The 14,814-nt window shown below is 40.5% G+C and overlaps 1 protein-coding gene across 1 annotated transcript; it reads right to left on the bottom strand.

The window, feature by feature from the left end:
- Nucleotides 1–62: 62 nt before the first annotated feature.
- Nucleotides 63–11,626, bottom strand: dnd1 (DND microRNA-mediated repression inhibitor 1). The gene is made up of 5 exons (XM_077518788.1): nt 11,473–11,626; nt 10,394–10,499; nt 6,664–6,989; nt 4,968–5,100; nt 63–906 (listed from the first exon to the last, which is right to left on the bottom strand). The coding sequence occupies exons 1-5, from the start codon at nt 11,488–11,490 to the stop codon at nt 365–367; spliced, it is 1,125 nt and encodes a 374-aa protein (XP_077374914.1). The 5' UTR covers nt 11,491–11,626; the 3' UTR covers nt 63–364.
- Nucleotides 11,627–14,814: the final 3,188 nt, after the last annotated feature.

The following is a 14,814-nucleotide window of genomic DNA, read 5'->3' as shown; positions in this document are numbered from 1 at the left end:
TACTACTAATTCAGGGGGGAATTATTTTCATGTTGTGCTTTTACAAAAACGCCACCAGTGCATGTTCTTTTCACATTTATAATGAAACCAGTCAAGCAATAAAAAACATGCAAGACTAAAACAAGTTCAGCCAATTAAGTCAAATCACTCCACGTAATAGAAAAAACATGCACAGGGTAACAAGCAATAAAACACGTGCAATGATAAAACAAGCTCAATCAAACCGAATCATTACACTGCAGCTCGTAATAAAAAACATGCATAGGGTAACAAACAACAATCAACATTAAATACCTCTTTTAAGACAGTCAAAACAGTCAAACTGCATGAACAAGTACAAGGAGTGTGTAGGCTCTTATCAGATTCAGCGGTGGAAGACCTTCAGACCCATTGAAATCTGCAGCACGTGCTGAGCTGCAGCATCTCGAGCTCTCTCCAGTGTGGTTGTGGCAGAAGGTCCTGGCAAGATCCTAACCTGCCCTGGGAAGACACCAAGCCCAAGGATACTCACATGAAAGGTAAGGTGGAGGAATCCATCAGGCATAACACAGCTGTGGAAGAACTCAAATCGTGGCATAGCTATTCCAGCCAAGGCACAATTCTTTTGAAGTTCAGTCACTGGAGAGGGTGACAATGCTGCAGGCGAGAGACACTGATCGGAAGCTGGTTTGCGGCTAACGGGTCCTCCCACAGCTCTGCAGAAATCAGCGGAAAAGAACGAACGTTGTTCTGGGCCAGGAGAAGGCTGGGCTAAAATCTGAGAGACGTTCGCCCCGGGGTATGGAAGCTTTGGGGTTGGAGCCAGGAGGGATTTGGATTTCTGAGGAAGGCGCGACTCATCTTTGCTTGGCTTCATTGGGTGCATCCACTCAACTGAGATGCGCAAGCCAAACGACTTCTGAAATGCTAGTGACAAAATCATACACATTAGTAGGTTATATTTAACAAAGCATGAAGAGGATACATCGTAATCACGTTTGGATGGTGCGTAAAAATTGAATACACTACAAAAGGGAAAAATAATGTAGAAACTGATGAACATTATTGATTTTGGTAAATATTCTCATTTTGAATTTGCAAAAATCTGTTCTACAAAAATGTGGCAGGAGCAACAAGTGACTGGGATACTTGAGAAATGATCAAAAAACGTGTTTGGAATATTCCACAAGTGAACAGGTTAATAGGAGACAGCTAAGTGTCATGACTGAGCAAAAAAGTAGCATCCCCAACAGGTTCAGTTGTTCACAAGCAAGGATGAGGAAAAGCTGTGTATAAATGTAAATAAACTGTATAAATGTCAGTTTTCTATTGTTGTTATCCTCACAATAGGCGTTTTTCCACCAACAAGCCCAGGAACTTTGAGTTCTGGGTAAAGGGAGTTCTTGGTGGTAAAAGTTCCGCAGGGAATTTAGAATTGTGTTTCCACAGTGTCTTGGAGTTCTTGGTAATTCATTCAAATTAGTTAGATTGAGTCCAGCCATGTAAAACAACGCCCCCAATTTTGACCAATCAGCCTTGGTCATTGCAGCCCGCCCCCTCAAAGTTCCTGCCTGGCTCAGCAAGACCCTGTTGCCAAGATAGTACTTGGATGCCCCCTGGGGAATTTAATTACCCTGGTAAATGTTGTTGGTGGAAAAACGCACAAACTGAATTTCACCAAGGTTAACTTAAAAGTTCTCCAAAAGTTCCGGCGGTGGAAAAGCGCCTATTGTATAAGAATTTGGTGATTTGTTTCGTTAAATCTGGAAATGAGTCGGACATTTGTTTGTAGTTTGTTGACATAAAACTATGAATATCAACGACTTAGTGATAGACCAATATGGCTTTTTCAAGGCCGATACTGATACCGATTATTAGTAGTCAAGGAGAACGATAACCGATATTTCAAGCCGATATTTATTTGCTGTAGAAGAGAAAATATTAGTGTAAAAATTAAAAAGTACTTTTTCTTTTCAATTTTAAACGATATTGGCAGCTTTGTTTAAAAATTATATTTAAAAAAAATTGCAGGGAGTTTCAACATTTCTTTTTTTTTTTTTTTTTTTTTTTTACTTTTTTTTTAATTCTTAAAAATAAAACATGTAGGGAATTCCCAGTGTCAGCATCCTTATTTATAAAGTGGAAATTGAAATAGATCCATAAATGAAAAGTTCCTGTATTTCACTGTGCAAAAAAATGAACGCAAACGTAGCAAATTTGGGGTTTTCATCAGGATTCATAAAAAGTTTCAAAAGATTTTTGCAGAAGGTGAACAAATTGTCAGAATGTGTTCAAAATACCCGCTTTATTGGCTTTCAGATTGGTCAAAAGGCCGATACCGATATTTGTCAAACTGCCAAATATCGGCACCGATAATCGGCCCGGCCGATAATCGGTCTATCCCTAAACGTTACCTTCAAGTTAGAAATAAAATTTTTGTTTGATTGCTCCAAACCAGGGCTGCATGATATTGGAAAAAACTGACAATGAGATTTTTTTTGGTGTCTGTGACATATAATGCGATATTAAAAACAGAAAAAAGTTCACCAGATGACTTGAATAGCTCTGTTTGTGAGGAATTTGGTTGACACAACATGACACCTTTGTAGTCATACAATATCAAATGTGCATTGCATTTGGTCTCTATTGTAATGAATGGTAAGTTGGTTTTTTTTTTTTCAAATAACATTTTTGTTAGAAATGTGACAAATACAAAAAAAAATGACTGTACTGTACTCAAGTCTCCATGGCATGAATAATCAATAGAAAAAAAGAAAAAAAAGAAGTCATTTTGGGGGTGAACTACTACTTTAATGTTTTATTCCAATTCAAAAACTAAACATCTTACCACAAATATTTGGCTGATTTCTAATTACATTATTATCATCATTAGTATTATAATAGAATGAAATTGTCTAAGAACAAGTTACTTTTTAGGTGCTAAGTCTTATCTTAAATGTAATGAGATTTGTTTGGACCATAAATGAGACATTTTAACTATCTAATGAAAACGTGCTCAAATGACTCTTTGATGTGAAAGGTTGTTGAGTCTAAGGGCGAGTTCATATGAGGATGATTGGGGGTAAAAACACAAAACCATTCATAAGGAGGGATGCAACAGATCTCAGTCTTATGCAAGGCTGACACTTGCACGATTTTGTGGCACGAATTGGCATGACTCGAGTCGTGCCAGTGCGCGAACTAGTCGTAAAGTGGCGTGAAGTGTGCATAAACCCGTCGTGACTGCGTGCCATGTTGACAACATTTCGTGACCGGGTTGTGAACAATGCGCAAACTGTTTGTGAACTCGTCGGGACGATGCGGGAAGGATGCGCGCCAGTACGTGGCAGTGTGCGCATTGCACGCCATGCCACGACTGTCACAAAGTGCCACGAATAGTTCACGAACAGCTCACGTCGAGTTATATCCCACTTCGTGCCCCAAATGGCACGACTTGCCACGAAAAACTCGTGGCCAAAAGTCGTGCATGTGTCAGCCTTGCATTAGACAGAGCCCTGCACAGGACAACACGCCCTTTATCGACCACAGGTTTTCGGTTCGGCAACAAATTTTGTATTGACACTTTGACGCCACCGTGCGTGTGCGTGCCTCTCGGTGTACACAAGCAGATGCAGCCTGCTGCAGAAGAGCCCTCTCCCGCAAGCTAATGTCCGATCACTGCTGCGGTTCAGCCCACTCACCCCCTCACACAGAAGAGAAGCGGAAAAACAAAATAGAAAGTGACGGAGTTGACAAACCAATTTGTGGAACAATTTTGGCTTCGTTATTGAATACAACGAGCGTTAAAACATCAATCAATCCATTTTCTTGACCGCTTACTCCTCACAAGGGTCGCGGGGTGCTGGAGCCTATCCCAGCAGGCTTCGGACAGTAGGCGGGGTACACCCTGAACTGGTTGCCAGCCAATCGCAGGGCACACGGAGACAAACAACCATTCACACTCACAAGCACACCTAGGGACAATTCAGAGCGTTCAATTAACCTGCCAAGTAGGGATGCACAATATATCGAAAAAATATCGATATCGCGATATTGGCCTATGCAATATGCATATCGCAAAGACATGCAATAAGTATGATATGGAATTTTGTGCTTTTCTTTGAATTTGACCTGTCAGATTGTCAGGTTTACCTGTTTGACATTTATTCAACATGACAAGAAAGGAGAGAAGACACTAAGTTCAAAGCTCGCGAGGAGAGGAACTGTCTGATACAATTCACTACTGCACTCTGAAAAAAATCCCCTCCTCACCCTCTCTTTTTATTTGGTTTTCACCCCCTAGTTACATGGGTGTTCCAAACCTAATAATGCAAGTGCAAAACAGAGTTGGAACACAGTGTACTTAACGAAAATGTGCACTGCCATCCAATAGTTGAACATTATTGAATACATTGAGTTTGATTATTTTGCTGCATGAAAAAATGTAATTCTTTCATTAGATAATAAAAATGTCATTTCTTCAGGTACATGTTAAATATCGATATTGCTATATTCATCAACTATATCGCATGTTTTTCCAATATCGTGCAGCCCTACTGCCAAGCATGTCTTTGGAATGTGGGAGGAGACCTGAGAACCCGGAGAAGACCCACAAGGGCACGGGGTGAACATGCAAACTCCACACAGGAAGGCCGCAGGCTGGACTCAAACCTGCGTCCTCAGTACTGGGAGGTGGATGTGCTAACCACTCACCCCCAGTGCCGCCCGGAGTGAAAACAGCAAACAGGAATTTTGCTGTCTCTAAATGTTGCTTGAAAGGCTCCATACGTGAACCCATTTTGACCGAATGCCGAAAATACCTATTTTTTACCATTTACAGACGAATACTTTCGGTGGACGAAAATTCGCTGCATCCTTTCGGGCATCCAGCGGATGGTTGCTGTCGCTGCAAAGCTTGCCTTAGGTCACCTTTTAACTTCTGACCACAACTATATGTCCATCTTCTGCAGTTGCAGGAGTTCACTCACCTTCCACCAGTTCCCTCTTTGCCATAGAAGCTGCATGGTGAGTTGAGAAGTCAACGACAGCGGACACACCCTCTATTTCATGTCCAGACTTCAGAGAAAGACTCTCAACCCCGTCAATCAGTCTACGGAGATCCTGGTGGTTAGAAAGATGTTAGAAAAGATTAGTAGGTTTGATCATCAATAGTATACGTATGCTAGTTAAACATTGCCTTGTTAAACATGCTGCTTCACAAATGAGATCTCGGAAAGAGATAAATACTGGAATACAGCAGGTACTGTGAAAGATGTACTTTCACTTTCATTATGGGTCAATTTGATCAACACATTATTATGTATGTAGATTTTAAATTTAACATTGATACGCCCCGTTCAGAATTTTAAATCTGTAAAGTGAATTCAGAGATTTGTTTCTAAATACATTATAGACTATATGTTTGAAGATAATTGCAGAAAACTTGTCAAGACTGACAGCATGGCACCGTAGTTCTGAATAGTGGAGATATAGGCCACTGTAATGTCAAACTGTTTTTCACCATCTTGGGTTTTCCTGATGTTCAACTTTTTTTTTTTAAATTAATTGTTTTGGCATGACTAAAATGGCACCCAATGACAATTCGGCATCCAGCATGAGTAGCATTTCCCTCGACTATCGTGAATTGAGCACCTTCGTTCTCTTTGGCAATTGTGAGTTGCATAGTTAGTAGGGTGTGAATTTCCTAGTACCTGACGATACGATTCGTATCACGATTCACAGGTCACGATTCGATTCGATGCAGATTAATCCCGATACGAATTTAAGTCGATTGTTGCGATTTTTTTCATTCAAATTTAGAAAATACTAATCAGTAAACTTGTACAGTGTAAGATTTGTATGAAAATGTATTATTTATTTATCTGAAACGTCAGTCTTATACAGGTTGTAATCTGTTTCATGTTTGAACAGCATTAAAATAAAATATTAAGGCTTAATGTTCCGTTCATATAACATTCTTCCATGGTCCAGGTGTGAACCCTAACGCGAAGTAAGACGTTTTGTTAAATATTTTTCCATTAAAAATGGAAGTTTAAAAATCGATTCAGCCGCCTATTAAATCGGTTCGAGAATTGCGCGATGTAGTATCGCGATATATTGCCGAATCGATTTTTTTTAACACCCCTAATAGTTAGCATTACTTGGCCAATTCCTACCAGTGCAGTTAGCAAGCTAGCTAGCTTGGTATGCTTTCGCCCTGAAAATGCATCTTCCTTTGATGCCAAAATTTACAGAAAAGCTCAGTTTCCTTATTTTAACTCCCAAGTGTTATGCATTTTGTGTTATTCAGGCTACAGTAATAAGTTGGAATGCAAAGCATTGTGGGTAACTAACCAGCAGGAAGTATGCGCTCAAATGTCTGTCATGTAATGTGAGCCAAGGGCTAAATTCTTGTGCCACCGTGTGCCTTAAGTGTATTTGTTATGTGGACCCACACCGACACAACACTAAGCAAGAAGTTGATACTGTGAAAATGTCTGGTGCCTGTTCATTGGCCGAGGGGAACCCCGGTGAGCTTGTGAGCTAGCTGCCACATGAGAATTTAAGTTGCTGAAGAATCAAACTCATGCTATCTACACGATAGTAATTTGCACTACCAGTGCCAACAACCCAGCAGTATACATTACATACTTTTATACAAAGACAGTGAGAACCCTGCAGTACCTGAAGAAGCATGTCTTGGTCGGTGTCGGCTGGTAAATCTGTGATGTAGAGGCGCCTCTTCTCTGTGCTGCGGCATACAAATATCTGAAAACCTGGCTCAAGCTTGTGACCATTTAACAGGCGTATAGCATTTTTAGCTACACCTGATGAGCCGTATTTGGCATAAGCAAATCCACGGTTTTGCCCGCTGAAGTTCATCATGAGGCGAAACTCCCACAGTGGGCCCACGGAGCTAAAGAGGGGGATCAGCGTGTCCTCGTAGGCATCTCGTGGGATGTGGTTGATGAAAACCTCACAGTGTAATCCAGGGGCTGGGCCATTCCACACTTTCATAGCAATGGAGAGAAAGAGATAGTAAGTGACGATCAGGGCTGGACTGGCCATGTGGCATAGAGGGCAGATGCTCGGTGGGCCAGCCTCTTTTGGGGCTGATGCAGTGCGTTTTAATTATTATTTTCATACATTTTACCCCAAGAGACTGGCCCACAATTTAGAGGGACGAGTCCGGTAATACAGTTTGAATATAAATCTTAAATTGAAACATCAACAGTAAAAATCTGTGGCAGAACTACATGTCGGGCTGGGCCAGGCTAGACCGGGCCATCAAAAAGTCAAAATGCCAAGGCTGATTTTTTTATTCCAGTCCAGCCCTGGTGATGATTTAATTTACTAAAGATTGCCAAGAAATCAACGAAGGAGATTCTGAAGAGCTGTATGAAATGTACTTTAAATCTTGTATACTGTACATTAATTGTATGTACAGTGTTTGAAAAAATGCTTTTCAGACATGTGGAATTTATATAATAGCTGATAGTTTGTTTGTGTATAAATGAACATCATTACAGGTAAAACTGAATATCACTATAGGTTATTGAGTGTAATCAAAAACACAATTCTAGACAAATATACCCATTACAGAACCTCGTTCATTGAAAACAATGCAAAATTTCACATTTTCTGGTGGCCATTTTGGATTTTCAAGATGGCATATTAATCATAATAACATACCATGATATCACTAACAAAAGCATAGGTTTAGGCACCAAGTTTAGGATTGTATTAACTTAGAATGGTCAGGGCCGGCGCTAGCCATTTTGGTGCCCTAAGCATAAATGTTTTGTGGTGACCCTCCCCCCCCTCCCCAACACTCCGTCCGCACACCCCATCACCCCTCCCCTGGTAGAAATGAACAATATCTGAGTATTTGTCAGTTTTGCTTTATTAAACAAAATAACTTGTAAGTAGGGCTGGGTTTGAAATATCGATATATCGCTATCATATCGATACACCTTTTCATATCCCAATATCGATACATAAAACCATGTATCAATATATCAACCCCCCCATTTTTGTCAATTTATTTACACAGCCTGTGCTGTGGTTGGAATTTATTTAAATTATTATGCACCAACGTAGACCAGCGATACCGCTCGTCGAGTAAATAATGCTACGTTATTTTTTGTATTTATTAGCATGCTTTACAAGCTTTTATTTTAAATATTAGACACTGATATTATAATTACTAATATGATTATTTTTACGGGCTTGATTTGTTTTTTGGTGCCCCCTTACCCCGGGTTTACACCGGTTGCGGTGCGTTCCGGCGACGCAAGCAATTAGATTCCATTCATTCGAATGGTGCAGTTTGCACCGCTTGCGGGTGCGTTGCGTGTCGACTGCGTCTCAGCTGCGGCGTGCCGCAGCCCTTCCGCAAGGATAGCCTATTTTCTATTTTTGCCGGACGCCGCAGCGGTAGGCCTCCGGCAAATGGCAAGCTAGCACAAAACACATCGAGCGAGACAGGAAGACCGACGCAGTTTCAAAATAAATTTCCGGATACCTTTCAAGATAAAACACTCGCCAGCTCCTATTTCGCAAGCATGCGAGCAAAACGTGATGTGGGCGTAGACGGGCCTGGAGTTAACGTGCGAGGTGCTCATTCACGGTTTAGACACCAGTGAACATGGACGAGGAGAGGTTTATATTGGAGGTAGAAAGCCACAAAATAATAAAAGTACACCTCTCTTTCTGCTTCTCTGTTGAGCACAGACTTTCTGTGTGTTTGTCGTTGCGTTTAATGCCACATGATCGCGCGCGGTCACGCGAGACACGGCGGGAAGTGGTCGGCGACGGAGCTGCCGGACCGCAGCTGTGCGGAGCCGGTGTGGATTGGCCAAAAAATTGACGCGTCCGGAGCACGCAGTCAAGACGCACCGCACCGCACCGCAGCCGCACCGCAACCGCAACCGGTGTAAACCCGGGGTCAGGCAGTTGGTGCCCTACGCGCAGTGCGTGGTAAGCGTATGCGGAGCGCCGTGTCTGAGAATGGTCATTATGTGGTATATATATATATATATATATATATATATATAAAAAACCTGTTGACGGCCATTTTGAAAATAGTACCATAAAATGAGATTGAGATGTGGGAAAAGTTGAAGCCCAATATTTCAAGCTTATTTGACCCGTAAACAAGCGAAAGAAACAAACAAACAAACAAACAAAAAATCTTTAAACTCAATATTGGCAGGAACTTTTAATCTTTGGCATATTTCTGACATAGATAGCGTTGCCAAGTTTCTCATCCTGAAATAAGGGACAGGTGCACGGCACGGTGTCATGGTGGTGTGAGCATAATGTGTGAAATCAGTGTATATTCTGATTAAATTCGAAATGCACAAAGTTTGTACATTCCCTTTAGTCCTATTACTGCAGGCCATCATTATGTAGTAACCTCATACAAAACCACAATTTGTCTCTTTCCTAAAAAAGTGAAAAAAAAAAAAAAAGAGGAGCGTGACTCACCAAATTTACTTTTTCCATGGATACTTGTTGTAACAGCACAGTCTTTCCTTTCTTACAGGTTTATTCATTCTCGCTTCCTAACCGACCGGACAACAGTACACATGATTATTATTATTATTATTATTATTATTATTATTATTTTCTAGCCACTTGTGCAGTATAAGCCGCTACAACAAATGCACGTGACGATGCCTGATGCCTGTGTGACATTGCCGTTTTAGCTGATCTAGGACCTGTAGAGTGCGGTTTGCTGTGTTAAGCGCTGATTGCGAAACTTGTCAGCAAGCTAAATTCTCGCAGTATTTGTTCATTAATAGTACGAGAATACATCTTGTATTGCTCCCGCTGATACGTTCGCAGCCAACGTATTAAGATAGAAACCAAGAAGTGCCTCTCGCTCTCTAGTTGCCTCTCTTAGCTTGCAAGATCTCCACATAACGTCACACCCAGTGACTCATTTTATTGGCTACGAGCAACTTCCTTGTCACTTGTCAACCTACGGGAGCAGCCGTGGTCCAAAAATGGTTTGCTGCATTCCGTGTCAGAAGTGAGAATTATTTTACGGGACTTTTGAGGTCCCGTACGGGACATAACAATTTAGCCCAAAACACGGGGCGTCCCGGCTAATAGACTACAACCTCAATTTTACTGCATCTGCACCGTAGAACGCGACAATAAAGGCTTTCTGTTCTGTTTCATTAACACTTTCTGTACAGCACTTTGTTAAAGTTGTTGATTTTGTGCTCTATAAGAAAATATGAGTTAAACATCTGAAAAACCTGTGCATGTCTATGTACACATGGACTTCATGCTTCACTTTAGAGTTTGATGCTGTCATTGTTATTGTTATACATTAGCCTAGCAGCCGGAAGTTAGTACGCCGTTATGCCCCAAAAGCTGGTGAGTACAAAGAGTTCATGCTCACCCTCAGGTGGTCCCCCATATTTCCGTTGGCCATTAACTTGAAAGATCTTTGTATTGGTTGCTTTAAGCCAGGTTTCTCGTTCCTGCAAACGCTCCTCACTCAGAAACTAAGAAGAAACCAAGAAGAAACACATGCACAGTGAACATTCAGAAATAACTTCCTGAGCCGATTTTTGGCCCCAGTACGACTCTGATTACAGTGTACTGTACACATAAACAATGTGTATTCCTTGCAAATTAGTTATACTACCAGATATTTTGAATGGTATTTTTACTCTTGATAGTTGTATTTAATTTGAACTTGAAACAATTTAAATGGTTTTGGTTGATTAGACGTTTTCATAGTTATGTTGACCTTATTTATTTATTTATTTATTTATTTAAAAAAAAAAAAAAAAAAAAAAAGGTTAAATAGCCTATTGTATGTTTTTTTTCCCCTCTGGGTCTTTTATTTTGAATAGTGTTAAAAAAAAATGTTATGGTTTTATAACTAAAGTCATTTCTCCTAAATGATTCAGTTCGTGTTCGGCAAAAAAAATAAAAAATCCCGAGTACCGAAATGAATCAAAAATCGCTGTCTCTTATTGGCCCCTAAAACGATTTGTACGGATTCGTAAACAACCTGATGTGTTAAAATAATATCATCATGATTTTACAGCATTCCTCGTCTATGTATTTAATCATGTTGTCAATCGTAAAGGGGCCAACTGTCCGAGACACGACAAGTGCGCAATATGTTGATCGAAAAGTGCGTCATTAAACGAGCCAGCTCGGCAAATAGAAAACACGCCAAAAGTTACGCAACATTAACTCGACCGAAGCATACAGCATCCTTGCACTTTACCAACGAGTTACAGTACTTTACAGAAAGACAGCACATTGCGGGACACTTTCCCAACGAGTAGCAACCGTACATTAGTAGGCCTAAACGCCAACATTATCGTCAATTTGTTGAAGGCCGACTAGCTGGGTTTGCATTCAACTAAATATACACAATTTACCTGGGGAGGAAAAAGCCTCCAAAACACACACAAACAACAAGACTTTAGTAGACGGGGCATTTTGTTTTGTTTTTGGTACCTGGATATGATTGTCCATCCTTAACGGTGTTTTGTATCCAAAGCTTGTAAGGCCTGAGGCGTTGATGTTGTTGACAGACCAACTTTGCCACTTTTGCAGAGTCGAGATAGCTCCACCCCAGTACTCAACATTTCAATTTAGTATGCAAATTATTTTTTCTCTGCTTTTAATAGTCTGTGCAAATAGCACTCAAAATAATTTTCAGTTCGTCAGCTGTTATAATTCAGAAGTTTGTTGTATTGTTGTTGTTTTGTCAGAATGATTTAAACAAACCCAATAGCATTTTTCAAAAAATAAAAAAAAAATTTGTTCACATGCACTGTTCCAAATAATTATGCACATAAGTGTTTTGAGAGATGTTATATGTAAAAAGAACTTCAAAATAATATTTGTTGAATTTGCAGCATTTTTCTAAAATCAAAACCCATTTCAAACAAAATCATCTTAAAAGAATTAGGGTTATCCAAAGCCTATATAAAGAAATCTTTGCTTGAGAATGCTCCAAAGGCAAGGCAGCTTTATTACAATAACAATATTTATTTGTTTCCATTTTGATAATTATGGCAGAAAGACATAAAATTAAAATATTATTAAAAAAGGACCTCAAACACAGAAATGTTTGCCTTCTGAAAAGTATATTCAAGTCATCTGCCCTCACTACTTTGCTGGGCCTCTTTTTGCTTTAGATACAGCATCAAGGTGTCATGACATGGAGCCGATAAGCCTGGAACAGTTCAGGTGTTATTGTAGCTCAGGTTGCTTTGATATCGGCCTTTAGATGGTCTGCATCTCAGGGCTTTTGTTCCCTTGTCTTCCTCTTGACAAGAGAATATCAATTTTCAGTGGGGCTCAAGTGGTGAATTTGCTGGCCAATCAAGTGCTGTTATTCCATGGCTATGAATGCAGATCTCGGTAGTTTCGGCTTTGTGGGCAGGTGCCAAATCCTGCTGGAAAATAAAATCCTTGTCTCCAAAAAGCTCATCAGCAGCGTGAAGTATAAATGTGCGTTGACTGTGGACTTGATAAAAGAATGGAGCCGCAGCAGCAAATAACATGGCTCCCCGATACTGTAGAAACTCCACAATGGACTTGAAGCAGTTCAACATTTGCACTTCTCCAGACTCTGGGAGACCTTGACTTCTAAATGAAATGCAAACTTTACTTTCATCTGAAAAGAGGATTTGGGATGTACTTTTCCTCCTTATCCCAGCACAGACGCTTCTGACGTTTTTAGTTCAGGAGTGGCTCGAGTCAGGGAAATCTACACTGTAGCCAATTTCGTGCAGACATATGATGCATGTGGTGGCTCTTGATGCACTGACACCAGTCTCAGGCCACTCCTTAGCCAACCTCAGGCCACTCCCCAGATTTTGGAATCACTGTTGCCTGACATCCTCTTTATCCTTGCTACTTGTGCACATTTTTCTGCCATGTTTTCCCCTTCCTCTTAACACTCTGTTCATGTACTTTGATATATCTCTCTGTAAACATCCAGGTTCTTTAGCAATTTCTTTTGGATATCTTTTCTGCAGGGTGTCAATGATCATTTTCTGACAACCGGCAAGTCAGCTGTCTTCCCCATGATTCTGAAGTTTACTAAACCACATTGAGACAATTTAAATGCTGTGGAGTTGTTTTGCATTAACTAGCTGACAAGATTGGGACACAGTGAGACTATATTGTTGAACTTTGTCACAATATTCAAATTTGGTGAAGCACTGGATTTGTTATTTTGTCTTTCTTTGATAATCGTAAAAATTGAAACAAAGACTTTTGTAATATTTCACTTTGTGTGTGAAGAATAATATACTAGTTTTACTTTTTGAAACATTATTAAAATACGTGGACTTCTCCTTGCTAATGTAATTTTCTCAACGACAACTCTATATGTATTCATATTGCTAATTTGGTTATTTCAAAAAGAAAATATTCAGTACTTTTAGCTATTCGAGTTTGGTCAGTTGAAAAATCTATGACAGGCTCAGAATGCCAGCAATCGCTAGCCCTTGCGTGTGGAAAAGGGGAGTATCGTATCAACAGAAGAATTACAAAAAGTTTTTTTTTTTTCTTCAAAGAAATTTTGGAGATGAGAATGACCTATGAAGTACTACATTTTCTACACCTTCAGCTTATAGTATGGCCAAACTATCATGAGAATTTCCAATCTTCGAAGATGAGAAGCGTAGGGCCTGGTTCCCAGGAAAATCCCTATTTGAGAACTGACAAGGCACTTTGCGTATTCTCATGACCATGGTGGAAAGAAGGGCTATTTTGCACTTTATAAGAAGCTCCACTATCGCTATTTTCGTGTTTATTTTACCTCTACCCTGGGCCCGTTTTTCCTCCTCCTCCTTTCGCCACTTTCTTAGTGCAGCACCTGAAGGCTTGGACCTTTTCATTGTTGTCGATGTCAATGTATAAACAACACAAGTGTGCCAACCATCTATCTATCTTTCTAAAGTGCTGCCACTACACTCTGAGATGATATACGACCCCTCCCCCTACCTTAAGCGGCAGCAGCGGGTCTGATTCAGGGCGCCAGGACAGCAGGTCGTGAACTCACAGTCATTTATTTGAAATAGAAGTAATACAAAAAAAGAAACTTAATAAAATATATTTGCTATATAACATATTTTATGTTAGAAAACACGAGGGGGCGGTGTGTGTGTGTGTGGGTGGGTGTGTGGGGGGGGGGGTATTGTGTTTGGGTTTTTTAAATTTTATTTTTTTCCTTTCTGCAATTTGGCGCCCCCTCCACAAGATGGCGCCCTAGGCGACCGCCTAGCTCGCCTGTAGCCTAGGCCGGCCCTGCTCCACATGGGTAAAAACTAAAGCATTTTGTAAATACAGACAAGGAGCAGAGATGGGAATTCCAGGTCCAGAAAGTAAAAACCATGCCACAGTTTGGCTTTAGCTACAGGTGCTTGTACTCAACCAGCAGGTAAATGATGTCATTACGAGAAGCACCTGTGACTAAAGCCAAATTCTGACAGGGTTTTTACTTTCTTGACCTAGTTTCCCCATCTCTGACAAGGAGTATACACTAATTGACATTCTGAGCTCAGCCTGTCAGGTTAGCGTCTTCTGAGCTGCTATTTGTCTGGTCTTTTGGGAAAGTCTGCTTATGTGATTCATTTGATTTCAATTGGTTGTATAGAATGAATTGAATTCTTCCTTCAAATGGACACATAATTATTCGTCATTTACAGCGCCCCCTTTCTTCCGAAAGTAAAGATGGAAAAGGTTTACAGCAGCTGGCACTCATGGGTGACTTCACATCCAAGAGCAAACCAGGCCCAACCATAGCTTCTGAACCCTCACAGGGCCCTAAGCAGCCGTCCG

The sequence above is a fragment of the Festucalex cinctus genome, chromosome 4 (genome assembly GCF_051991245.1).
Source record: "Festucalex cinctus isolate MCC-2025b chromosome 4, RoL_Fcin_1.0, whole genome shotgun sequence".
Lineage (NCBI taxonomy): Eukaryota > Metazoa > Chordata > Actinopteri > Syngnathiformes > Syngnathidae > Festucalex > Festucalex cinctus.
This window is presented reverse-complemented; position numbering and strand designations above follow the sequence as displayed.

Excerpts from the sequence above, each read along its gene's own strand:
- dnd1 (XM_077518788.1), bottom strand. Across the intron at positions 6,990-10,393 it reads ATATGGGGGACCACCTGAGG|TGTGGAATGGCCCAGCCCCT; the intron begins GTGAGCATGAAC and ends TTGCTATGAAAG. Across the intron at positions 5,101-6,663 it reads ACCAAGACATGCTTCTTCAG|GATCTCCGTAGACTGATTGA; the intron begins GTACTGCAGGGT and ends TCTAACCACCAG.